The sequence below is a fragment of the Hermetia illucens genome, chromosome 5 (genome assembly GCF_905115235.1).
Source record: "Hermetia illucens chromosome 5, iHerIll2.2.curated.20191125, whole genome shotgun sequence".
In the NCBI taxonomy this organism is placed as follows: domain Eukaryota; kingdom Metazoa; phylum Arthropoda; class Insecta; order Diptera; family Stratiomyidae; genus Hermetia; species Hermetia illucens.
This window is the reverse complement of record NC_051853.1, coordinates 89786299-89814082: the sequence shown is the minus strand read 5'-3', so window position 1 is coordinate 89814082 and position 27784 is coordinate 89786299. Positions and strand designations below refer to the sequence as shown.

At 43.4% G+C, this 27784-nt stretch overlaps 1 protein-coding gene across 5 annotated transcripts in view; it reads left to right on the top strand.

Moving 5' to 3' along the window:
- LOC119657648 (5'-3' exonuclease PLD3-like) overlaps positions 1–27784 on the top strand; it is a 113612-nt gene that overhangs the window by 41822 nt on the left and 44006 nt on the right. The window contains exon 1 of one of the 5 annotated variants that reach the window (XM_038064659.1): positions 8813–9303. The exons of 1 other annotated variant lie outside the window; for it this stretch is intronic. In XM_038064659.1, coding sequence (XP_037920587.1) covers positions 9292–9303 — 12 coding nt within the window. In that variant the 5' untranslated portion in view covers positions 8813–9291. 3 more of the 5 variants (XM_038064658.1, XM_038064656.1, XM_038064660.1) reach the window with 3 other exon arrangements.

Genomic DNA, 27784 nt, shown 5'->3' with positions numbered 1-27784 from the left:
CAAACTTTGACTGCATACAGCAATACAAAACCCTGGCTGTGAGCAGCATGCAAATAGTTCGGTATCATCCTTGCCAGAACCATACTCGTGGTGGATGCTTTTTCGCAAGTATGCTCTATGTGCTGGTTAAAATTGAGTTTTTCGTTTATCATCACTCCTCAATTCTAATGCAAGCGTAATTTCCTTTGCGGCGCACCGTCGAGTGCCAGTCCAGCTCCCTCTAATCAAGCCTTAACAGTACTGATTGCTTCGCTTGGATTCAACTCAGCATCTGCGAGGTGCTTTGCGACCTACTGCTCTCCGAGCCGTCTGACTCGGTGGCAAATTGATTGAAGGCTGGCGAATCACTAATCCACCAATAATTCGGTCTTCTAGTGGGGAATAAACATCTCCTAGGTATCGACGCGTCACATGCTTTACAGATGGTTTGTGTGGTAGGGAGGCAGGTCCAACCGCACCTCCATGAATGTTTGTTTATTAATAGCTTTTAAGGACCATTCTGGTGTTCTTTTGGATTTCGGCTACCGCGGGACCACCGTTTCGGTGTTGTTTTGCAGGGCTGTTCAGTTTATTAGCTGTTCATGGAATAGCTGCTTCTGCTTTATGTAGTGTTAGTTGCATTAGTTTCGGTTGTATATCTCCGTTCAGCTTCTGCTTTTTTTAGCTGTTGTTGCACCCGTTTCACCGCTCCAACTACTCCATTCCATGCGGTATCCGATTTTACCATATATGTAGCTAATCAGATTTTCCACCGTTAACGGGACCCTAGATCATTCTCGAGGTTTCTCTTTGGGCATTCCAATTTTGAGCAAACGAAGAAAACGTGTTCTGCATCTTCTACTGTACCTTCACATGTAGGACAATCTGGCGATTCATCCAAACCGAACCTATAGTATTTTCTGTCCTCTCCATGTCCGCTTAAGAATTGAGTGAAACCGTAACTCCTCTCGGCATGGTTTCGTGTAGTCCACATCCTTATTTTCGGGATTAGCCTGTATATACACTGACCATTCTTCACCTAGTTCCACACAGCCAATGGACTCATTCGCTCAGTTTGCTTGCTAAGGCTCGTTTCCTGCTTCTCGTGCAAGCGGCTTACTTCATCGGCTAAAATATCCACTGGAAACATCCCCGCAATCACGAATGCGACCTCATGCAAAGTAGGCCGATATGCATATCATTATTTTAGACAGTCTGTGAATGCTCGTGCGAAAATTTTTGATTCCATACTTATTGTCAGTTTCAGCGCCTTGTTGGGGATTCGATCAACACCCATTATCTCGGACTGGTTTTACTGCGTCCAGAACTTCGTCTGCGGATACTGGAGGGATATCTTTGGCACTTAGTGAAGTGAGAAATATAGTTTCCGGATGTTGGGGAAACAGTGTTGAAATGATCTCGCGCAGCAATCTGGGACACATAATTGAAGGAGAACTTTTACTTTTTACTGCTGCCATAACTAACATATCTGTTGGGACAATCGCGATGCCTTATCTGTAGCCGTTCCAGTAAAGTCAGTACGCCATCGCAATTCCTCTAGAAATGTATCCTCATCAAGTGATACTTATGTCAACCTGTTTCAGGCCTCTTCAGGTTAGACTATTGTTTCGGGACGTTTATTAATAGTGATATATATCGCCTCTTGGTCACTACGCATATACTTCCTGCTAACATGTCAGCGAGTCACTTACGAAAGTAAGATCTACAATGGAGCCTAGTTTTCCGCGCCTAAACGTGTTAACGCTTCCGACATTAGCCAGGGTTATGTTTAGGCAGGAGAACAGCTCGAGTAGGATTCTTCCCCTTTCATTTGTTTCGCAACTTCCCCACTCCGCTGAAGTCACCAGCAATAACATAGGAGTCGTGCTCTTTGGCGCCTCTCACTAGTCTGTCTAGAATATTGCAATATTCTGATATTGTCATACTTGGTGCAACATAGCTGCTGTAAATGTAGAGGTCATCGATCTTAACCCTGACAAAGCCGTGTTCGCGGTGTTTCATTGCTTGTTGCAAAGCTCGGTTTCCGCAAGCCCACACCGCCTTTCCCTTTGCATCCGGTTAGCAAATGCCTTGGACGAGGTTTCTGTATTGTTCACAGACAATACTTTTTACGATAGTAGGTCCTGAATAGCTTGGCAGTGATTTAAATTCAGCTGGATGATTCTCATTTATGTAAGCTAGTTACGGCAATCCTGTAGGTTGGACACCTGGTACTACCTGTTATATAATTATAATCGCGATCTATAGTTTCCCTGTATAGAAGATAATGAGGGTCCTTGGCGCAATCAATCGTGAAATGATTTTCTCCTTCACATCTCCGACACAGTTCCGATCTATCGATGGTGCTAGTGCAATGGGATCCGAGAGCTTTAGAGCACTTTTTTGGGGAAATTTGTTCGGTGGCTTGCACATGACCCATCCTACGCCAACTTTACCCGCAGACAATGCTTTCGTAGCTGAGACAACAGTCATAGCAAGAGTCTTTGTGGACGTCACCCCGTATGCGCCTAAGGCTCTTTACATTCATTTCCTGTACGTCTTCCAGTTTCAATTGGTCTCTGAGTGCTTGGAAGATGGATTGCTCGCCTAGTTAAGCCTCGATGTTTTTTGTAGGTCGTCGTGATCCTTCTTCTTCTTCGATAATTCGAAAAGCAGTCCTCCTTTTTGTGTTCGTCTAACTCGCGTCACAATGTCGCTTAGCTCCTTAAGTGCATCTCCCTTCACCCTGCGTAGAATGGCAGCATTATTGGCGGTTTCGTTTCCGAATTGTTCCCTCGGCTTTGCTTCACTCCTTTTCGGATTTAACTAGTGTTTAGTTTGGGTCCCTTTGCCTCTCGGCTCCTTTTGCTCCAACATTAGTCACTAGTCAGATCCTTCTTTGTGTTTCTTTTGAACCTGTCAATGTAAAATTGGATCGTCAGATGCTTCTTCCACACGGTTTTGTGATTCCTTTTTTGGCTGCGACGTTTCTTTTTGAAGTCAGATCTCGACTGTTTGGGTTGCTTTTTCCATCGTCGTTTCTTTTCACGGGATTTATTGTAGGAAGTTCCGATGGCTCGCACCTGGTTTTTGATGGTGTGGTACACATTATTCCTGGTCCTGACGTAATCCACCAGCTGCATAATCAGCGACCCAGTCTCTTAAACTTCTCCTACTTGATTGAATTTGTGGCGGTCGCATATGGACAGGGTTGTTTCTTTTTCCTCGGTTCGATTTCTTCTTCTGTTTCGTTGGTCACGTTATCTTTACTGGAATTTGAGGTACTCCTTTGATTCGATTCACTGTTGCATATTTTTGGAGGCGATCTTATTATCCTACTACTTTTTTTTAATGAATCTTTGTGTTTTGGCATCAACAACTTCTCGGTGGATTTCTTTAAATAAATGGAAGGGCTGTCGGAGGCCGCATCTACCTCCGACATTGGAGTGGCTTCCCTACCCCGGGTTGGGCTTCGCGTTCTTCCATTCCATAATTATGCCTATTAATCATCCTTTTCCGTTCGCAAATTTATAGTCGCGCACAGCTCTTCTTGAGCTCCGTTAAATAATTTTTATGAGTTGGCTTATCCCCGCTCTCCAAGTTTTGAATTCCGGTATTTCACAAGCCGGCGCACCGTCAATGAGCTAGAGTCATAACTAGAATATGATTTTTTATGGAGCTGTTGTAATCTGTAGCTGCTACTATACTTAGTAAAAATAACAATAACGCCCAGTCCACGGGGAAAATAAATTAAGCGACTAATGTTGCACACCGGGCGAGAATCGGGCTCCGGTCGTAGGCACGTGAGGCAGACGATCTAACATTGGGCTATACTCACTGCCGGCGCCTGCTTTTGCATTTGGGCCATTACAGCTGTTCGTTTGTAATGGCCGATATAGTTAATAACAAGTCGGGAAACCGGAAGCTGGACGTTTCAGGTATGAAAGGTTTTTTTTTGGGTATTTCTTAGTAAGTAGCAGGTAATATATGCATATATTATGTGAGAATATCCACTTTCCGATGATATTGACATTCATAGTCTTGAATTTGCAAAGAAGCGGTAACTGTGACGTATTATAACTTTGTCAGTATACCCTATATTATTCCGCGGTGCTAGCAGGAGCTTAGGGAGGATTTTCCTGCCAATTACTAAAAATTATTGTAATATACTATTATTAACTTTATTTGTACAGATATCAGTATGGAGAGTATTTTGAGGCCTGGGAATCATATAGAGGCAGCTTCAAGAATTTTTTCAGATTTTTCGGTGGGTAGTTTTTGAGAATGGGTCCGTTAAAGAAATCATCACTTTCCACCCCTCCCACTTCCCCCGCTTTTTAACCAATCTCAAAACTAAGACCAGATTCGAAAACTACCAATCGAGACCTTTCATGTGATACCTTACAGGACTACATTCGGCGAAAAAAAATTGTAAACCCCCCTTTTGCATGTATGGGGACCCCCTCCCCCTTAATTCGTTGGAAAAGGATGTAACTCACTGTATGCGTGAGGGTTCACAGCTCCCATCTTTCTACCAAATTTGGTGTCAATCGCTATAACCGTTTCCGAGAAAAATGCATGTGACGGACAAACAGAGAGACAGACGGACAGACAGACAGTAAACCGATTTTGTGTTTACACAAAACCTTAAAAACGGCTGTTTATGGTTCACACGTGCTATTTACAGTTTTTACCAATGTTGTTTTAACAACAATCGATTCACTATGAATTATTCTGAGTTATTCTTATAAGCTCCCACAGGGTTCGCAGTTCACATCTGGCTCGAACGGCACTGTCTGTCTGTAACACGTATTTTTCTTGGAAACCGTTATAGCGATGGGAACTGTGAACGCTCATGCATACAGTGAGTTGCATCATTCTATGTCGAACTTAAGGATGGTCCCCATACATGCAAAAGGCGGTGTAAATTCCGAAATACCCCCCATACTGATATCTGTTCAAATAAAGTTAATAATTTCATTAATATACCATATATTACTATGATTTTTTGTAGTTGACTGCAAAACCGTCCTTAAGTTAATAAAGTTATAATAGGACAAAGATGTCGCTTCTGTGCAAATTCAAGACTTCGAATGCCAGTATCACGTGAAATGTGATAGGTACTAATGGGACAAATGTTCGCTCAAATGTTTTTATAAAAGAAAGACAGTGAAGCCCATGGTGTTTTACGCAGGCACCTGTCGTGAGACTTAATCCTACGGTCCTCTTCAGACACGGATTGATTTTGTGACCACAATCAGAGGTGGGCCAACCGCAAATAACCGAGCTGTCCTCACATACAACAGGAGTTCACCCGAAGTATGTGAGTCCAGGGGCTTTCTCGGTTCCCATGGTACCAGTATACCCCTGGTAAGGTTTCGTGACCAATTTGCCACTTCAGATGAGTCCCCGTGCAGACTCGGGTCTGATCGCCCTGATTATTCCTTTGGAACATTCGCCTACTGAATCACGGCCGGCAGACCAAAGTGATTACAGCGTCTCCCGGTGCCACCACTATGGAGGCTCTCCTCGGCCACTTGGTTTTGGTTTGGCCGATAGGGTTGCCGCCCCATCTTCCTCGCCGCCACCTCTGAGCACCATAAAAGAAAGACACAAAACCTTTCATACCTGAAACTAGTTGATTTGCCTTTGAATAAATTATATTTGTACGTAGGTAAATTAGTATATATTCTTCTTCGCCAAATGGTTCATCGGGAGATAACCAAATCATATTATTTCTTGTAAGGTTTTCACCACGACGAACACATTTAGCCCATTTTTCTTCGATTTTTAGCAAATTGTTTTCAATAAATCCTAAGTTTCATTTTTCGGATCCGCAGCAAACCTTAAAAGATGGCAATTCTTTATGAAAAAAAAGGAAAAAAGCTTAATTAAACCGGTCAATTCATGTGCTAACTGGTCAAATATCGAAAATTTTATAATTTCGTTTTCTCGAAAGCTATTCTGAAAAGTAAACAAGTCGGGAAACTGGAAGCTGCACGCTTGAGGTACGAAAGGTTTTGTGTATTTCTTTGATGAAGCCATTTGAGTGTGCATTTGTCCCATTAGCACCTAGTACGTAATATATGCATGTATTTCACGTGATACTGACATCCAGTCTAGAGCTTGCACAAAAATGTTGACCTCTTATAACTTTGTTAGTGATAGTGCGATTTCCACCAAACTTGGCAGGATAATGCTCTATGTTATAGCCTACAATGTTGCAAAAGGGTGATTAAGGGGAGTTTTGCAGCCAATTAGCAAAAATTATAGTAATATACTATTATTAACTTTTTTGAATAGATATAAGTATGGAGGATATTTTCTGTTCTCCATTCTGAGTCTCATTGTTAATAAATAAGGTAATAAGATAGATTTTACCTCCCAGTCACTGCAATTTACTACTAGCTCTGTTACACACTTATATGTAGGTTGGTAACTTATAATAAAATCGAAAAGACAGTGTGGTCCTTCGCTGGCATCTCTGTTGCTCCAAGTGTGTGTTATACTTCAACTTTGTAACTTATCACCAGATTGGCTCTCTTTGCTGTGTTCTGTGCCAAGTGCCCTTGCGGCGACCCACCTGTCGGCTATCTTGGGATTCCACTACATGGTATAACCAGTAGTATAATTGTTGCGCCTCCTTAATTTTTGACCTGCCACTTCAACGTCCCACAGAGCAGCCTCAACTTGATCTTGGTGATTTTGATTTGTTAATGCATCGGGCAACATCCAGTCCGGTGCCACCGTCAGCAGAAACAACGCTTCCTAGATATATAAATTGATCAATACTTTCGATGCTCTGCCTGTTCACACTGATAGAGAACCTTGGTTGGTGCTTATCTTCAGTCCAAGTCTCCTTACTTCTCCTTCTAAATCCAGAACCATTTGTCCAAGGTCAATGCTCCGGTGAAAAAACAAACAGATATTTGAAGAAAGATGTCATGGCCAATTGAACTGTCCCCCGAACGGGGGAAAGGGAAAGCGGGCAAGCTGATTACCTGTACGGGTCGGTCAGTTGAAATCTATCTGACCTTGTCCGTGAAATGTCAAGTGGCAGGGGCCAAGTCCCGTCGGGACTTTATACCTTCTCTCATTTTCCAATTTTATTTTCTGGGTATGCTTCACATAGCCATTTTGATGAGCAAACACGTGCCCATGCACAGTCCGAAAAGAAGTACATAAACTCATATTTACACATCAATAGGTATGCCCTATTCGCCAGCTGGGCTTATACCTGATGGGAGATCTGGTTACTTCTCACAGGGAAGTTTGCTTGGCTGTATGTTTGGTCGTCTGTCTGTTTGTCCTTTTGTTTCTTCGTTGGAAGGTGGAAAGGTTTGAAATTTATTGCTGGCTCTTGCCATGCAGTTATGTGAGACTCTTACTCACTAAAACCACCTCACTCTCCTTCCATTCTTCCTGCAGAACCGCATTTTGCCATGGGGTAGAATCAGTTTTTAACAGCGGCTCGTTGTATTTCACTCCATTTTTCCTCCCTAAGCTGCTTGTGAGTAGTTCTTAACACTTTATGGATTTGCTTCCCCGTTGATTCCAGCATGAACTCTTCTATATTTTCAGATGATAAGCGTTTATCTGCGGCAGCCTCCAATATTCTTCGGTGCACAATATTTAATTGCCCTGACTTCGTCCAATCTATCCTCGAATGTTCGGAATGATGTAGTATATCCAACGAACAGTTTGAGGCTCTCTTTTTCCAGTCTGCGAGAGGTTCCCGCCGTGTCAGCTGCTGTCAACGTGTACATGCTTTATCGTAGAGACCCGCGCCAGTCTTCGTTCGCTAGGATGTCTATGAGGAGTATTCCTGCTAATACGCACGGTACTTCTCCTGATGTTGTTCAGCAAAGGCGGCATGTTAGAAGTGCACTTAGCCGATATGTCATTCCTAGTTTCCTCTCTGTCTGTCTGTCACAAGCACTTTTCTCAAAAACTCCAATTGATACAAAATTTTATGGGAAGATGGGAACTGTGAACCCCATGCATGCAATGAGTAACATTGTTCTACATTGAATTTAATTAGGGGTCTGCATACGAAAGGGGGTTTGACTTTTTTTTCACCCATTATAGTCATGTGATGTATCACATGAAAGGTCTCGATTATCCGATTTGTAAAGCCCAGGATATCAATAATTTAACAGAGTAATATACTCTGCATGAATACACAGCTCCTCCTCCGAATAATTTTTGGCCCCCTACATGAGGATGGATGATTTCGTAGCCTACATAACGACGAAATCTATGAACGATACTATGACCGTCCGGTTGTGGATAAAATCCGGCTCAATAGGTTACGGTGGGCGGGTCACTTAATCCGTATAGACCAGGATGATCCCACCCAGAAAGTCTATAAGGGCAATATCTATGGTAGAAAAAGAAGATGAGGCAGATCCTGCCTAAGATGGAGCGATGGCGTAGGTCAGGACGCCAGAGAGCTTTTAGGGATATCGAATTGGTGGACCTCGGCGCTAAACCGGGATGTCTGGAGTTCCTTATTAAGACAGGCCTAGACCGGATACCGGTTGTTGCGCCGTTGATGATGATGATGAATACACAGCTCGCTCGCCGCGTAATCGGCTTAGTAGTCGCGATTGTTAATGTCAATTTTTCTTGCTACAGAAATACGTTTTCCTGACGAATTACTTTTGACCAAAGTACATCAGGTGGATAGACATTTCATCCCATGTGCAACCACGGACAGCGACCAACAGGTTGGGCATCCCTGCTCTAAGGGGATACTTACATATTTGAAACTTTACCGGGGGCTCGGAAAAACAAGTGGGAGCAATTCGAAAATAGTGTATTCAATTAATGCGCCATGAATACCACGTCGGGAGCGCAAACTTGATGACAATGGAAGGCATGGCTTGAGTGAATTGCGACAAATATTCCGCTTGGTGTTGTGTCTTCGAAGTGAATAATTGTTGCAAGTCCAATCGAAAATTAAAAATTCGCTTATATACCATAAACGGATTACGCTACTCCACCGGTGCTCCATAAATTATGGAGGAAGGCACGTTGTGCAATATACGCGAAGGTGCTGAAGTTCTCCGTCGAATCCGGTCCCCAAGTTTCCATAGTGGTCTAACGAATTTTCATGACCTTATCCTCCCTCAGCATTCGATATATATTTCGCTAATTGGCTTATAGCGACGTTTCCGGTGAAAATCTAACCAGCCGCCGACTTAAAAATCAATTGTCAATTGTCTAAGGTGTGAATTTTGAATTCTAGCTTCAGTCGAGACTGGTCGTGCCAAGTGGCCTTCCTAAGTGTTTCAAGAAATTAGTGAAAAGATGCGGTTAATGGTAAATTGCTAGTTGTTGCGTTGAAACTTGCTTCAGGTTTGGAACTGCACCCTAACGTGTGCACTGCACTGGTTTGATATCGCTTGAAAGTGTGAACCTAATTGTGTTGAGTGCTTCCCTATGTAGCAAAAAAGGATATTCAATAATTTCCAGGAATATGACTGCAATGGACTAATGACTGATGATGGATCGAATTGTCGTTGGGATTGCTCGTGCTGTTCTGTTGTGAGTAGTGGACTAATTACGATAAAATAAATTAACGAGGCCACAGCAAAACGAATTTTAAAGTTTAGTGCTGGGATATTTAGTTTCTCTTTAGTTTTACTGTTGTTTTCGAAAATTCATTCTTCAGGATTCGTTATTGTTAATCCTAGCATTCGCAACAAGAGAGTTGGTTGAGCGTGAGACCCTCGATCTCTTTGTCTAGGTTTAAATGTCGATTTGTCATGAATGTTTCTGATTGACTTTATGATTATCTCGCTGCTGTAGGTTTATCATTTACACAGCAATAAAACTGAAGCAAAGTCTTATGGAAAATGAAATGGGATAACAAACGGCAGTAAGCGAGGAAAGGTTATTGGGTTGCCCTACGTTCCACAAACAAGTGAGCAGGATACACATATACAGAATTGGCGGCAAATAAATTTTGCAATTCATTTCTTGGGAATCACTAGGTGACAGGTCCCATGACAGATCGATAAAGAAATTGCTTACCGATCAACGAGCTTGACGAATAGATGGGGGGAATATTTCAGATTTCAACGGAAAAATTTGTCCGCCCTCCATTTCCACAAGCACTGTCAACGCTAATAAAGCCAAGGAAGTAATAAAACGAATGAAATCGGGGACATCAACAGGACTTGACGACATGACATCTGAGCTCTGGAAAGCGAAGAGCTGCAACCCAACACTGCATCTCCAGGAATTCATTAATCGGGATATTGAGGAAGGTAGAACTCTATTTGACTGGCAAGAGAGCCCTACCATTCCAATGTGGAAAAAGAAAGGCAGAAAGCAGAAAGCAGAATTTTGAAATTACCTTTCAGTTCGATAAATACCAAAAGAAGTATTTTTGACAAACGTATTCGCAACATCACTCACATAACAGTGAACGGAGCCGGATTTGTCGAAAACTGCGAACCTATTACTACGCAATACTCACTGCGCGGTTACTCATAGAGAAACACGTCCCGCGCTTGACCACGTGCCACCTGAACTCATATGATATATTCTGAAGTAACACCAGAAGAACTCGTGCGACGGGTTCAAAAGTAGAATGATCGTCTCATGTAACAAGGCCTCAGATTGAATCTAATTAAAATTGAATTGCCTAATGAAACACGCATTATCCCTGTTAGTGGCAGTGAACTACCCACAATTGAGTGATTTAAATTTCTCGAATCAATGCTTTCAACCAATGGTTGGTTGCGTTATGAAATTGTTTCACGTATTTGCACAATTCAGATGAACTGGCGGTCCAGAGCTAGTGTTCTTTCAGATCAACATTTCAACTAACACCTCGAATCTAAAATTTACTGCAGTGTCGTCCGCCCTGTCGCCTTCTATGGTGTTGAGTGTTGGTCGCCTATAAAAGACAATGAAGGGCGTCTCGCGGTAATGGAGACGAAGAAATAGCTTTGGACTTTTGACGTGACACCTTTTGATCATAACCGAAATGAGAATATCTGCGATCGATATGGAGTTGCCTCGATTTGACCCTTTTTCTGAGCAGGACAGTCTTCAGGCAGACCAGAAGTAGCGTTATAAAAAAACTAACGAACGCCCTTTTGTATGGATTTAATCTACGTTTGTTATGTATATATACATAACATCGAACCTGCTTTACGTTGTGATGTTTACAATGTGGGAGCTCGGAGTAGATTCCCCTCTCTACCTAGAAGAGAGAGAGAGGAGATCAATTCCGTAGAAAAGACAGGTAATTAAAATAATCGAGGTAGTTTCCTATTTTTTGTCCCAGGCAAACGTGTCTGAAAATCATTAGAACCGCCACAGGCCTCTCCTGCCAGTGTCATGATGCTATATGTGGGCTTTTGGTGGTTGTTAGTTTTCAATTGCTGATAAGTTACAAGATTATTAAAATCTTGCCTGGTAACGATCAGTTTGCGATTGCAGTTTGCTATTATGTTAGTACCACATCAAATGGAATATTGGATATATTCAACGGAATCATCGTGTACCCAAGTATTCATATATAAAAAATCGACAAAACCTTTTGGATTAGCTCTCCCTTCTTGGTCGTTTTCAACCATTCAGGATGCCGCCTAATGTGGGGCCATTCGCAATGACTAAATGGGAATTAGCTTATGGCAGCTGTGACGTGCATCAACAGCCAGTCCCAGTCGGGACCCTAGTCGGGTAAAGCGCATTAAACCGGTATTAATAGGCCACGTTGCCCTGAACGGGGTCAGAGTCAGCTGAAAGTAGGTCAGGTCTCAAGGGAATGAAGAGGGCCTGAGAGTGCACTCGTTTCTGACTATTCCAGTCCACTCCTTTGCACACAATCCGTTGGTTAAATTCCCATGGAGAACAATAACAAAACAATTAAAAAAAATCGATGGAGTAGAAGAGAAGAACCTACGTTTGTGCGCTGCACGAAAAGGCATTGCTCATCGCAGCGTCAAGCAAAGGAGGCAGCGAGGGGTGAAACCCAGACGAGACACTGGAACTCCAAAATTAAGAAGAAGCCTTGAAAAGTGACGCGGTTTCCGGCGCAACAACGACAATTGCGGCAATGCAAAGTTCCTGCTCTGAATAAAAGCCTAAATAATCGGTGGACCTGGGCAGGTGGATTCGGGAACCAATCAAGTGGAAGCACAGTCGACTCTCCCAGCTAGAGCCGAAGAGGAAAGGTTCATCAGGTAATGCACGTCAGTGGTGGACCGTATGCTGTTTGCAATGTTTCTTCAGAAGAATATCAGCAAACTCGTTGACGAATTTGCAACCACTACTAGATGATATTTCTTTCTACAGGTGAACATGGGCAGCACCGAAACACGCAAGAAAAGCAGAAACAGCCGCACCTACTAAGAACACAGTCAAAGGGATCACAACAGTCCACTGCAAAGCGAACTAGGGAAAAGGCGGAAACAGGAATATGCGTCTGAAGGGGGCTTTATCTAAATTGTTTCCGGGGCCCAAAAAAGAAGGTAACGAAGAACAAAAGGAAACGACAAGCTACGTAAATCACTAACAAGCGAGAGGAGGAAACGAAGAAAGACTAGACAGTTGGCTTTGTTCATTAAATTAACGGAAGGCAAGACATTTGCGGAAATTTTCAGTGATATCCGCTACAGGATGTATTTTGAAAACAGTAGACCAGCAGTGTCTCCCATACGGAAAACGGAGATTGAATTAGGCCCGAAGATAACTAGCAAGAGTGCGTGCTACGAAGCTCCCTAGAAATCCAAGATCTGGACTACCGCACAGAATAGGTCGAACTGGAGGAGCCCATAAAACGAGAAAGTCCAAAAGTAATCAAAGGCGCCGGATAGGTATCACTTTTGTGAATATTTGAGGCTCTAGTGGAAGTTGTCGGGCACCACGCGAGGAAACTGCTTAACAATGGTAAACTTAAAATTGGATGGGGTACGAATGTGCATAACCCCCACCAAGTAGTACATGTACCTGGACTATCGAGGCACATTTGCAACTTGCCAAGGATCCGTCAGGAGGACAGCCATAGATGCGGTTAGGTGGATAATCAAGCGAAGAGACAACGACAAAGAGAACTGCTTTCTTCGCAAGGATCGTGATGCATCTGGTGAAAGCGTTGTACAGACTACGTTCAAGGTGTCGAGTCTTCAGGGCGGAAATGGAAAGGACTAGGATGCGGCTAACATGATCCCCATTCCACAAATTAATATGCACCGGAGTGCAACCGCTCACGAATTGCTAGCGCAGTTTGCTGCGGAGGTAAAAGATGATCGAGTGCTAATCAGCGGGCAGCATCGGAACAAGGACCTCACGTCATGGCATCTCGACCTGTCGGGTACTGCTCCCAGCTAGGTTTGGGATGGCAATCGATTTCTTGCCTAAGACCAAAGGAATGGCTTTATCTAGATCCAGTGTTTAGGAATAACATTTTCTTAGCATTTACCTAATTAAAAATGAGACGATGTCGTTTTCTACATAGGTTCGATGCTTTGAAGGATGCCGGTTTGATCAAGGAGTGTGACTCAGAAGACTCAGACAGAAGGTAACTTTAATGCTAGAACTATTGAAAGATGCATGCCAGACTCCAGACTCCAGGGAGAAACGGATCCTGGACATGTCGAACGCTTCGGTGACCAGGTTATGAAGGAAGCATACTTGATGTAACTTTTGCGTCGAAATCTTTGGCACCATTGATGGACGGTTGGCGAGTTTCAGAAGAATTGTCGCCAAGTGATTACGATACAATGTGTTCGAAATAGTTGACGCGCCGAATGCATTATCGAGGAGGCGGGCCTCATCATGAAAAATAAGAAGGCGCAGGTCCTGGTGGTATCCCGATTGAAGTTTGTAAACTAGTATTTCAATGGCCAGACTCACAGCTCGGTGCAGCTCTCTTGCGGATATTAAGGGTTTATCTGAGAGACCGCGCCCTGTTGTATGTGATGCAAGAAGATCATAGGAGGATGCTGTTTATGTCGGGAGTAACACAGGGATCCAAGGGCCGGGCCTCTGAAACGCTTCCTGCATAAAGGGGCTGCATAAAGCAAGATGGAGCCAATAACTCTCGAGATAAGCAGCCGACGGCTATGCCAGGGACCTTCTACATTTGGTAACATTCTTGCCAAGAATATAGCGCCCCCGGAATCCTTTGTTGCTAAATTCTCAAGGAGGGGCTTGGTCAACCATGACTCATAGGCATTTAAGCGTTGGTTGCGAATCTTTATTGACGTTTGTTTCCTTCGCTTGGTGGTCAAAACTACTTCGGTTTTATGGTCTGCGAACGTCAGACCGACGTTTTCTGAGGACCTCGATCTCCCCAATATCTTGCGCCACGATAGTCACTTCGGTGTCGTTTGCGAAATCAATAATTGTTACTACTTTGGGCAGTTCATCATCATCAACGGCGCAACAACCGGTATCCGGTCTAGGCCTGTCTTAATAAGGAACTCCAGACATCCCGATTTTGCGCTAAGGTCCACCAATTCGATATCCCTAAAAGCTGTCTGGCGTCCTGACCTACGCCATCACTCCATCTCAGGCAGGGTCTGCCTCGTCTTCTTTTTCTACCATAGAAACTGCCCTTATAGACTTTCCGGCCTGGATCATCCTCATCAATACGGATTAAGTGACCCGCCCACCGTAAGCTATTGAGCCGGATTTTATCCACAACCGGACGGTCATGGTATCGCTCATAGATTTCATCGTTATGTAGGCTACGGAATCGTCCATCCTCATGTAGGGGGCCAAAAATTCTTCGGAGGATTCTTCTCTCGAACGCGGCCAAGAGTTCGCAATTTTTCTTGCTAAGAACCCAAGTCTCCGAGGAATACATGAGGACTGGCAAGATCATTGGCTTGAAATAGGCTCAGTTGGCTATCAACAACCGTGCGCCAATTTCATCATCGTAGATAGGAAAAATTATCAACGGTCTCAAAGTTGTTGTCTCCTATCTTTATTCTTCCCGTTTGGCCAGTGCGGTTTGATGTTGTTGGTTGGTTGGTTTTTGATGGTGAGTTTGCCACAATATATTTTGTCTTGCCTTCATTGATATGCAGCCCAAGATCTCTCTCCGATTGCCGCCTGCTCGATCTGGATGAAGGCAGTTTGTACGTCTGGGGTGGTTCTTCCCATGATGTCGGTATCGTCAGCATAGGCCAGTAGTTAGGTGGACTTAAAGAGAGTCATACCTCTTGCATTTACCTCAGCACCATGGATCACTTTCTCGAGTGCCAGGTTAAAGAGGACGCATGATAGGACATCCCCTTATCGTAAACCGTTGTTGATGTCGAATGATCTCGGGAGTGATCCTGCTGCTTTAATCTCTCCTCGCACATTGGTCAGGGTCAGCCTAATCAGTTTTATCAATTTCGTCGGGATACGGAATTCTCTCATGGCCGTGTACAGTTTTACCCTGGCTATGCTATTATAGGCGGCTTTAAAATCAATGAAGAGATGGTGCATGGTGATGTCCATATTTGCCTGGAGTGAGCCTCTTTGGTATGGGTCAATAATGTTTTGAGCGTATGGGACTATCTGGCCTAGCAAGATAGCGAAGAATATCTTGTAGACGGTATTCAGCAACGTGATACCTCTATAATTGCGCACTGAGTGGTTATCTTCCTTTTTATGTAGGGGCAGATGATGCCTCGTTGCCAGTCGTCAGGCATTGATTCGCTGTCCCATATTTTGAGCATCAGTTGATGAACTGCTTGGTATAATTAGTCGCCTCCATATTTAACCAATTCGGCTGTAATTCCATCGGCTCCTGGCGACTTCTGGTTTCTAAGCCGATGAATTGCACGGACTGTTTCTTCTATGCTTGATGGTGACAGCATTTGTCCGTCGTCTTCATTTGGCGGGGTCTCCAACTCGCCAATATTGTGGTGGTGTGGTGTGGTTCATCAAAATACTTAATCCATCGCTCCAGCATGCCCATTCTGGCGGGAATCAGAATTCCCTCTTTATCTCGGGTGAGCATCGAGGTGTATCAGACTTCATACTGTTGATTTGTTGGCAAAACTTGGCTGGGGGCGAGTATGTTTATGGCCGTATCAATGATAACGCTTTTCAGGTGGTTATGAAGATCTTTTATTGATGCTTCATCTCCAGGACATCTGCTAGTTATGTTTATTGCGTCATCCATTTCCTCCTTATAGGTGTTACGGAGAGCTGTGTTCGGAATGGCTTCAGTATTCACTCTCACCTGATTCTTAGAGGGGATTGTAAGTCATGTTGTAATTCGAGCCCGGAGCACTATGCCAACGCGATAATGATCCGAGTCTATATTGGCCCCTTATATGTTTTGACATTCTTGAAGGCTGAGAGGTGGCGGCGTTTGATCAATACGTGATCAATTTGGTTCAAAGTGGTCCCGTCTGGAGAGCCTCCCAGGAGGTAGCCCTCTCCGACTCTGCAGTCTCCTCTGAACGTTAATGAGGCTTATATTTCTAAATTTACTTCGCAAACGCAGAGTGTATAGCCGTTCGCTTATGTTTTCAAAGCCGATTACAGCAGTTTTCATTTTTAGGCTGACTAAGAAACCTATTCCGAGCACATGGTTTACTGGATGGCTGCTAGAATATATGGAGTAGTGGCTCTTCTTCAGGAAACCGGTGCCTGCCCAGCGCATCTCTTGCAAGGCTGTTACATCAGCCTTATATTGGGACAGGGCATCGGCTAGCTGCTGAGCAGCATTGAGTCTGTACAGGGATCGCATGTTCTATGAGAAAATGTGCAAATCGTACGAACGATAACGGATTCCCGGGTTCGTCGTTGTGTAATCAGTCCAGTCAGAAACTCCTTTTCTGACTTCGTAAGAAGTTGTTTTCCGTGTAGGGTTGTCAGTCCTACCCATCCCCAGAGGACCAATTGTCCCGTTTTTAGGCGCGGGAGGCTCGCCTTCATCCTTCTCCGTCTGCAGTTTTTCATTAAGAAAGAACTCCCAGCGATTACCAGGTGGAGGTGGAGATAGGGTTTGATAGTAGTAGCGGAGCTGTTGGTGTTAGTTCAGGAGGCGTTTCCCAGGTTTTATGCTCCATCGTGTGTACCAATTCACGTTTCGCCCTGGGATCTATACTACCCTTTGACCGCCAGGAAATTTACTGCAATCCAAAATATCAAATATCAATATCACATTGCGTAGTTTGACAAGCTAAATACAAATATACATTTTAGGCCACATGGAAATTGGATCGTTCCGCGCTGAAAGATACGTACATAAGAAACATATAAAGTCTTTCATACCTGAAGCGTCTAGCTTCGGTTTTCCGACTAGGTTCGCCTGTTTTGAAGAAATTTATTTAAATTATTTTCCAACTTTTGTTGCTTTCTAGTTTATAGTTTGAATGAGGTCAAATATCGAAACAATTTTGTTAGTAAAAGATCCAATTTACGGAGAAAGCGTGATGAATTGGAAATGGTTTTCGACTTGTTTTTTGTCGATAGATGATGGCTTTCAAAAGCTACGGCTGGCTCCTGCCAGATGGTTATGTAGGACTCTTGCTCAGTAAAACTACCTCGTCTCATTCCATTCTTCCAGCTGGACTTCCATATGGTAATAGGTCGCAGGACTGGGTTAGAATTTATATTGCACTCGTGTTCACGTTCGTGGAAACTGAGTCCAGCGGGCAGCAGATTCTCCAGTGTGATATGCTCCATCGTAAAGACCTTGTCCTAAACTCGCCAGAATATTAATCGGGATCATTCCTACCATCCCACCCAGGGTGATTCGTCGGATATTGTTCTGAAAACGCAACATGTTCGGAATCAATTATGTTATACACAGCCCCAATTTTTCTCTTACTGTCTGTCAGTACATCTACCCGTACTGGGGCTGCATATAGTGGAATTCAATTGACCATCCTCGAAATAAGGAGTCGACGGGTCGGCCTTGGCCGCTTATATTTGGTGATATTCTCGCAATCAGTGCTTTCAAGGTGCCGTTCTCAGAAACTACTCAGCCGAAAAATTTGAAAAACTTGTGTTTTTTTTTTTTTTTTTGGAGTAGGGTAGGTGAATGCTTTTACGCACAATAGTACGCTGTCGGACTACTAACAAAATAAGTCCCTGTCATCAGAGAACTAGCCCGGAACCGTTTGACACATTACTTCGGGCTAGACCTCACGCTCTCCCGGCTTTGGGAATCTTGAAGTGAGGGAATTCCTTTCGCCAATGGGAGGGAAGTAAGGGAGTTGTTAGTTGAGGGCACCCCTTGCCATCCAGTCCCTTTGCCGGTCGAGTTCAATCTACTTCGCAGTAAGTATATAATGTGCAACATGACTCCAACCGTCAGCATTCTTCAGCATCTCTCTGACAATGTTGTCTAGAGAGAGCTCCCCTGTGTCTGCAGGCGGTCCCACCTTTCGCAAGAGAAAAAGGTATGTTCAGCATCGTCCGCTACTCCATTGCAGAACCCAATCCTGTGCAGGTGAGATTGAAAACCTCCATGCCCGCTTAGAAGTTGGGTAAGGAAGTGATCAATCTCATCGTGCGTTCGGTTCAGCCACGGGTCTAAATTATCGACGAGCTGCGGCCATGGTCAAGATGACTACTTCTGTTTTTGAAGGCTGAAATTATGAGCAGTCATCCATCCGCTTACCCGTTACATCAATATGCCAAGTCTGCATCCGGCAATAAGTGCCCCAACGTCGTCTGAATAACCCACCAGGCGCGGCTCTTCTGGAATATCGAGTCTCAGCAGACTATCGTAGAAAGCATTCCAGAGGTTCCGCCCTAGGATGGATCCCTGTGATACTCCCGACGTGATTTGCATCCTCCTCTGGCTCTCGGGAGCTGTTTTTCAGATAACCCCTCAATATCCGCAACAGATAGTCTGGCACGTGGAATCAGTTTTCTAATGTGTCTAGCATGTCTGTCCATCTTACGGAATTGTAGGCATTTCAGACATGAAGCGTTATGAGGAACACTATCCGAACTGCCTTGGGGATAAGTCCCCAGTGAGTCTGGCCACCTTCCAGCGACAAGGAAAAATGCCCAACTTCAAGCAAGCGTTGAACGCCCCAAGCAGCAAGTCTGGCCGTTGGCTGAATACCAGTATGTAAACTTCCACCCGGGTGCCATCAGGACCTGCCGCCTTCTTGTTTTTCATAGTCAGAACCGCTTCTTCGGGCTCTCTTGTTGTAAAAATGGGGTAATTCTCGACGCTTTCCGGGCTATTGACATCAATCCGTACGGGGTGTTTGGGGAATAATACCAGTACAATACAGTCCATCTAGTCAGTACTTAGTATGCAGGGTTTTCGCAGAGCCCCGATTTTCCGGGTGACAAGCTTATAGCCAAGTCCACACAGGTCCTCATTCATCTCGTTGACAAGGTTCTGTCGACCGCAAGTTTTGTTTTTATTTATCGCGCTGTGGATTTTCCTTTTTGCTGATCTATACTCTGCCTTTATGAAGTATGCCTCCTCGTTGTGCCAAACGGCGGGGCTTATGACACTGCCTCCGTAGGTCGGAAGTTTCTGCCGTCCACCAGTACATAGAAGAGTTGTCATGGCTGGGGCTGCTCCGCGGAATGGAATCCTTACACGCCCTCGTTATCAGGTTCATCACTGGATGTACGACAGTGTCACCTGTAACGCTCTGCCTGCTTAAAGAGCTTCGACGAACTTCCCGATGTTCACCCTCGCGATATTCTACACGCAGGGGAGCGTCGGATTGGTGCTCGCTGGCAAGTAGCGTCAACCACTTCGAACGTGATGTACTGGTGATCACTTACCGAGAAGTCTTCAGGGCTCGCCATCCGTCTACCTATGTTGCCAGAGACGCTCTCGCCAGACGCTCCACGATCCCTGCTGGGAACGCAATTTTCGCTTTCATTGCAGGTCTTCGCTTGATGATCTATCAAGCCGCATCTCTGGCATGCTGTCCTCTTGTCCGGTCCATTACAAGTTGCTCACGTGTGTCCATATTCCAGACACCTGTAGAACTTGGTGGAGATTATCCGCGTTCGTACCCTGCATGAAACCCATCCAATTTTAATTTTCCCGCTGCTAAGGAGTTTCCTCGCATATTGCTCGGGGACTTCACCACGGCGATTTTTTGGCGTCGAGCATTTACAGAGGTGATACCCATTCGGGCAGTGGTTTCCTCTGGACATTCACACTTTATGGCCTTCTCCACTTCGACATTTTCTGTGGATTTCTAGAGAGTACATAGACTCTAGGCTAGAAACAAGAGACTTCTCCACCAATAATCCCTTGACCGTTTCGCAGAACGTACTCTTGCTAGTCGCTTTCAGGCCCAGTTGGACGAGGACTCCACTACCCTCGTTTTCCGTATGGAAGACACCTTTACTCCGTTGTCTTCGGGTTTCATCCTGTAGCGGATGAACTAGAGCCGACGATCTAGTCTTTCTTCGTTTTCTCGTCTTTTCTGGGTTTTGGTTTGCAGGCTCCTTGTCTTTGGACAAACAGGTCTCTGGTGGCGAAATCAAGTGTTTCCTTTTATCCTTCTTCGTCTTCTTTTTTGGGCCCTGGAAACTACTTTGATAAAGTGTCCTTCAGGCACGTCGTCCTCTTTTCGCTTTTTTAGTAGTTCCCTTTTCAATGGGTTATCTGCGGTCCTTTTGGCGTAAGTAGTGTTCTCAGCGGTGAGTGCTGCTGTTTTTGCTTTCCAATCGTTTCCGCTGCTCTCCACGTTTTGTGTTTATTAGAATCGAGTCGATGTGTGTCGGTCTGTCTGTCACACCCGGTTTGTTCGGAAACCGATTGCACGAAAATTGGTAAGAGCATATGATCTGTTGTTCCCTTTACATGCAGCAAGTGCCGCCATTTTGTGTTAAGTTTAAGAAGGGGGGGGGGGGGGGGGGGGGGTTCTCCATACATGTGAATTGAGGGTGCGACATTTTTTCAGAAAAGGTGGCCATGTGGGGTATCAAATGAAAGGGATCAACTAGTGCTTTTCGAAAGTAATTCCATATTTGATATCGGGTGAAATATAGGGGAGTGAGGGCTCAAAATATGACCATCAAAAAGTGTAACAGGTCTCGTTCTCAGAACCTATCCAACCGAAAAATGTGAAACACAATATCTGCTCAAGTAAAGTTAAAACATAATAGTATATTTTGAAAACTTACGTAATGCTCATCCTAGATTCATAAAATTTTGCAGTGGTATAATAATAATAATCGTTGACTCAACAATCCAATTGGCTCAGGGCCTTGAAGCGTGTTAGAACACTTTATTCAAGACCGTAACAGTACACTCCAGGATTACAATACCCTATAGAAGTCAATGCGGCCAGCATTACGTTCGTCCGAGATTATTACCCTGATTTGACACCGGTGTTCATTCACAGCTGAACCGACTGGTGCCAGCAGTGAGATTTGAACCGCGACCTTCCTTGTGTTTTGCAGTAGTATAGTGTTTTAATATGACTGTATACTGGGAAGTTTGGTGGAAATTATACTATTATTAACAAAGTTATAGTAGGTCACAGTTGGCTCCTTCGCATCAAAGGCCGATCTTCTTCCGATCTTGTTTGTATCTGTTTTACGTGAATTTCTTTATATTTGCTAACAATACTGAACTCCTAGTGTGAAGCGTGTGAGGTTGATTTGATGGATCCAGTGCTTTCCAAATTAAATTTTTTGCGTAAATGGCTCTGTAAATTGAATTGAATTAAATTTCTTACGATGTATACACGTAACTGTCATGCACTCATCCTTCTCAGGGAAACAGAAAACCTTTTATAGCCGAAGTATCTAGCTTCCGGGTTCCCGATTTTTTCGTTAGATTGTAAGATTGTTTTTTCGTAATTTTTTTCAATCTACGTAATACTGTTTCGGAAACCAAAACTGCCTTCAGCTTCGCCAAGAGGGCGATTACTTTCTGTTTTCGCTGTATTAAAATAATATTTGTTGGCTTCTGACCAGTTGGTGAGTACATCGGAGACAGTAACCCGAAAAGTAAATGCTAATCGTTCTAGCAGACATCTGTTCGTATCTGCATTCATTGCGACTATCTGAGCACACAAAACCGGCATTGCTGAGAGCTCACACTTCGAAGAAATGAGCTCGTACTGTCATAGCACATCTGGGTCTCTTAAATTATTGAAAAGAAAGCATGTACTTGGAGGGAAGATCATATCAAGAAAAACATTAATTTAGCTCTCTTTATGGGCTTCACTCACTATAGTTAGGAGTGAGGACTGAGTTTTGGCGTGAGGCTTTTATCAGTCAAACAGTTCCGGACGTCTTGCTTAATTTAGTCGTTTAGATACATAGGAACACCTGGTCAATTTGCCAGGTATGTTCTCTTAAGTATTCCCAGAGAAATTTTTACCTGGCCACGGCTAATATCAGGCTGCAGAGTGAGGATAGTGTGTGGCGCGACTTACTTCGAAAGGCAGGGGTGTGAGCGTTACTGCATGCGTCTTCCTTCGTGTTCTAATTGTGAAATTGATAAATAATTAAAGTTCTTGAAAATGAAGGTGAAACTAAAAAGCAACAAAGAAAAGGATTCCGTCGATGAGTCGAAGCCGGTAAGTCGCGAGTAATTTGTGATCAGTTTAGTTGCTCTGAGTGTCGCAGGTTGGAGCTCGCGAGCGGGCTATCGATCTCTGAATAACGAAGTAGTGGTCAAAATTCCGAACAATCGCTTGAGTTAATATATTATAATTAATGATACAAATATATTTCGGAAGAAATCTTGTGGAAACACACAAGCCTCTGAGGAGTTTTCGTAAGTTGTGATAAGTTGTTGAACAACAAAAAAAGGGCAAAGTAGTTGGCGTCCACCAAATCTGAATCTAAAAATACAAACAATTTCGGTGTAAATTGAGAGACTTAGCTAAAAGAGTTGATAAGGCTGTTCCAAAACAAAACGAAATCTTACACTTTTAAATGATATGATTAGTTTTGAATTAACCCTATGTTGCATGCATGTTTGGTGTAAAGAGTTGTTTTGTTCTAGTGATTTATAAAAAAAAAGATTGAATTCTTATTACGCAGATTTGTGAAGAAAAATGGCAATTTCATCAAATACATTTAGTGGCTTCTAAGACAGTGTTTTCACTCAACTTATTAAATTTCGGCTGCTATTTAGTTAAGAAAACGATGCTTGAATATGTTGGGAGGAAAATGCCGGGAGATCGGACATCCTAACCCCCGATCCTTCCTTAAACATTCACAATCTACCCTGTTAAATAGTGGTTAGAGCCAAGTGGGATTTGCACTTTAAAGCGGTCGACACGACCCCCTGATTTAAATTAATGCAACGTCTGTGGGGGCAGTTGTAAAATAGGATGTCGTCCAATGAATTCGTGCACTGGCAGTATCGTTGCAAGGCTTCCAAAAGTGGTTCATGCCGTTTATATATATTTTCTTTACCTTCTGTGAAAATGTTTGTCGGAAATCGAAAACTCGGTGCTTCAAGTATGTGTATTTCACATGTGAGAATATTACATTACACGGCAATACGTAGCTACTAGGTCACAGATAAAATTACTTATGACTAATATGCCATTATTTCTTAGGGTGCAGCAACTTTATATGAAATAATGAAATTTGACCCACTATAACTTTATGCAACCCATTGGGCTGGGTTTTAAATATATCCAAAGATAAAATTATCTGTTTGTGCGACTTGTGAATTGCAAAATTTTCTTGGTACCGAAATATCAACGTATAGGAACTGACCTAACGACAACTTCTTTCCACAGCACTGGGTTCTTGTGCTCTGGAGGGCCTAGTGATATCAGTTCCAAATCCTGTGGTAGAATATTGCTGATGGTTGCCGCAATGTAGGTTAATGACAAAAAAAAATCTGGAAATCGGAAGCTCGGTACTTCTGGTTGTTTTTTTTTTGTTTTTAAAATCATTTTTGATTTTTAAAAAATAGGTAACAATAATATATAGATTGGAAAAATGAACAATAAAAAAACAATCTTTTAAAATAACAAAAAAAAACTTAAATCTAATGGCCACTGTGGGCTCTCAAAGTTTTCGAATAACAATTTACAGGTAGAGAAGAGAAACATTAAAAAATAAAAATCTAATTTTACAATAAGTTGTCGGGAAATGGTCAAAAACCCGACAGAATTCACTTGGCCTTAGTGGCAAATAGAGAAATATAAAAGTTTTATATTATATATATTTTTTTTTATTTTTTTTACAATAACATCCATAGTTAGAAAAAGTAATAATAACAGTTATAATATTTACAATGAAACAAAGAACAATAACGTATGTATCTATAAGTTACAACTGGAGGCAAAATCAGCACCCGGTCAAAATGTACATATTTATAAAGCCCCACCAAGAAACAAATGGCAGAACTGAGCACGGGCACCTCTAACCGCCATCCTAGGATTTTTCTTTTTCGTCCCACTTAATATCAATTGCTCTCGCTCTGGAGTATCTCCAGTCGAATCCCGGAGCCCCCACTGTCAAATTCGGGGGGTATTCTATCCTTTTGTCCGTGGCCCGTCTATGTATATGATACATAACCGGATCACCGGCAGAATCAAGAATTAGACTATTCCTGTCAAGATACACGAACGCTTCGGGAGGAATGAAGCCTGTCGTGAGAGTTTTCTCAAAATACCCACCATTTGGGTAGAACGGCTGCGAAACCCAAGGGTTCTCACCATGCGAAGCAGATCGCACTAGATGATTCCGAATCAATCTGACGATAACTGTGTCGATTTTTGGCACAGCAGCAGCTGCATACATCACTTCATTAGTTACATAGTGCTCATAGTTTGACGAAGCAGTCCTATTAAGCTCCGTGCAAGCACGCAGACATTTCCTTTCAAAGATCCTTATTTTCTCCATTTGGCTAGCACTCAAATTAAACCAGATAGCACACCCGCAGGTGAGCACCGATTTAACCAAAGTAAGATAACAAATAATCTTAACCTTCCGGCTAAGATGTGGAGCATGAAAGAGTCTTCGAAGAGACATGAATGCCCTGCGAGCGCTTTCTAGCGCGACTTTAACGTTCTCGGTAAATTGGAGACGCTCGTCAAGACGCACACCCACATATCTAATGCACTTCTTATGAGGAATGCGCTCAGAACTATCCTCGTTCGCGACAATGTGGAAATCTCTCCAATTCCTTTTCAATTTCCTACACATCTTCTGAAGTTCAACTTGCATCTCAGTTACCTTCTTGTGTGCCGTGTAGGCTATCAGATCGTCAGCAAAAGCATCCAACGACATTTTAGGAGATTTATTAAAATCGGACCAGTTCAGTAATTCGCTGGCAAATACCGCAAAAAGTGTAGGCGCAGTCACTGTCCCTTGTTGTAATCCATTCAGAACATGAAATTCTCTGCTAGTAGTGAGATTTCCGTCAGTAATGACAAAGCACTTACCATACAGCATACTACACATCATCGCTATGAGGTGGCTGGGAAACTCATTCTTCGGGAGCCTGACTATCAGTCCATCCAACCAGACGGTATCAAAGGCTTTCTCCATATCTATAAGGCAAGCGCCTACGCACTCACCATTGTTAATCCGCCAGCAAATATCGGACGTTACCTTCGCTATTGCATGTATTGTCGAATGTCCAGATCGAAATCCGATTTGCGCGTTCGGCAATAATTCCTTCTTCTTGATATGCCCGTTCAAGGCTTTCAATACCGAAAACTCAAATACCTTGCTGATGTTAGGCAGCAAACTGATTGGGCGGGAGCTCTTAGCACCGGATGAATCCATCCCTCTCTTTAAGATCGGGAATACTCGGGCTTTCTTCCATTGTCCTGGAAAGAAGGAATTGTTCCATAAATTATTGAACAAAATGCAATAATTACGAATGGCAATGTCTGGTAAATGCCTGAGGACCACGTCGGGAACGCCATCCATACCAGATGATTTCTTATTGTTTACCCTTAATTAATTAGCGAATGGCTGATTGACTTTTGAGGTAATTAAATCTGGAATGAGTGATCTGAATGAATGATCAACGAGTTTCAGAGCATCATCCATCACGATGTAATTGCCTTGCGCATCAGCAGTTTCACTATTCGTGTCTATACCTGAGTCAATAAGGTGTTGTATCTCGCTGCCACCGATTTTAATTCTCGGCACAGTTACTCGTGACGTCTTCCGGAATAACGTATTTATCTTAGTAAACATGGATTCTGAATTGCTTGGTGAAATACCCTTTAACTTCTCCCGCCATTGGGAGTTCACTTCATTTACGTAATGTTGACGGATAAGATCCCACGCGATCTTTAGAAGTGATTTAAACTCAACCAATATGGGATGATGATAGTCATATCTCCGATAGATTTTGTTGACGCGAGTGAGTAGAAGGCTTTTCACTTTTTTCATCCCTTTTATGGCTGCAGTTTCATATCCTTCCATATTATTGCGAGGTTTAATCTTAGGGACGACTTGTTCAATTGTTTCCAGCATCAAGTTCTTCAGCTTGAGAAGATATTGAAGTATTTCCTCGTTACTCAAGTTCCTGTCACCTGGTGCAATTGTATATCGTTTTCCCCATCAAGAGGTGGGCATTTCTTCCAATCTGTTTATTTAAAGTTCAGCCTGTGGACGCCACTGTCCATCGGCAGAAGGCGAACTCTTCGTCCATCAAACAGAACTTCAATAAGATTAGCCTTAGGGTCGCTATCGGAAGGAAGAATCTGTAGTTTCCGTTGAGGATTCCTGAAATTAAAGTTCAAGCGTGTGTCAGCGATGCACAAATCCAGTTAGGAATTTACCCTGGGCCAGGTTATAATTATACAGCCTATTCAGTTCGAGTATCGTGAACAGAGAATGGAATTCCTCCTTGAACTTGGCTCGATTGTTTCCCACTGCATAGACTGACAGAATGTATAAATTTCCTCCTCTAGGCAGTGGAAACAGAATACAAGAGACTTCGATACAATCAAAGGTTTGAAATTCAGGCCTATGAAACGATAATGGCGACCCACAAGTATTCCGGTACCACTTCTCCCATCACAATTTCGTCTATCGTTCCTTACGAATTCAAAATCCTTGAATGTTATCCAATGCCTCGGATTGAGGTGGGTTTCTGAAATGAAGACAGTGTCAGGCTGTTGCCTAGCAGCGAAATCAAGGAGCTTCGCTCTTCGATGGATTCCTACGATGGAATTCACATTAATCACGATGATCCGGCGACCATCCAGTGGTACCGCTGTGATTGCAGACCTAGCGGGCATGCTGTTTTTGTAAATATGCTGTTATGCTGTTTATTTTTGTATTGTGTACGTGTAGCGTATGCTGCATGTTTTCACACATGGTTAGTATTTTATTGAGATGGTGTTCATCCCGCCACTTACATCTTGTTGGGGCTTCTTAGCTCCCCCTTGTCGAACTACTTCTGCAAATGGGATCCCCGAGACGATTGATGAGGAAGGGACGGTACCGTTCAACGCCGCTGACACCTTCGTCCTTTGGGCCGATCTCGGTACCTGCTGCCTTGTGACCGTAACATTGCGGTATGCAGGATATCCACGGTACGAAGTCGGATGCCCTCCGCTTCCGCAGTTGACACAGAAAGTTTTTTCCTTGCCCTCTGCTTCAGTCAGCGAACATTCGGCTGCGGTATGGTCTTTCCCGCACTTTACACATCGTAAGGTCATTTGAAAGTTCACTGTCGAGTGTCCATAGCGCTGGCATCTTCGACACTGGACTATTTTGCCCCTTAGTAGGCGCTCAAAACGAATGGCCTAGTAATAAAGCGACCTGATGCCGATCAGATCGCTTCCCCGGCTCTCTGGGCTTATCTGCACGAAGAAGTGCGGCAGAATCCGTTTTTCCAAAAAGGATCTCCTCGTGCTTCTCGTTGTTGCAAATGAAATGGCCGTTTGGGTAC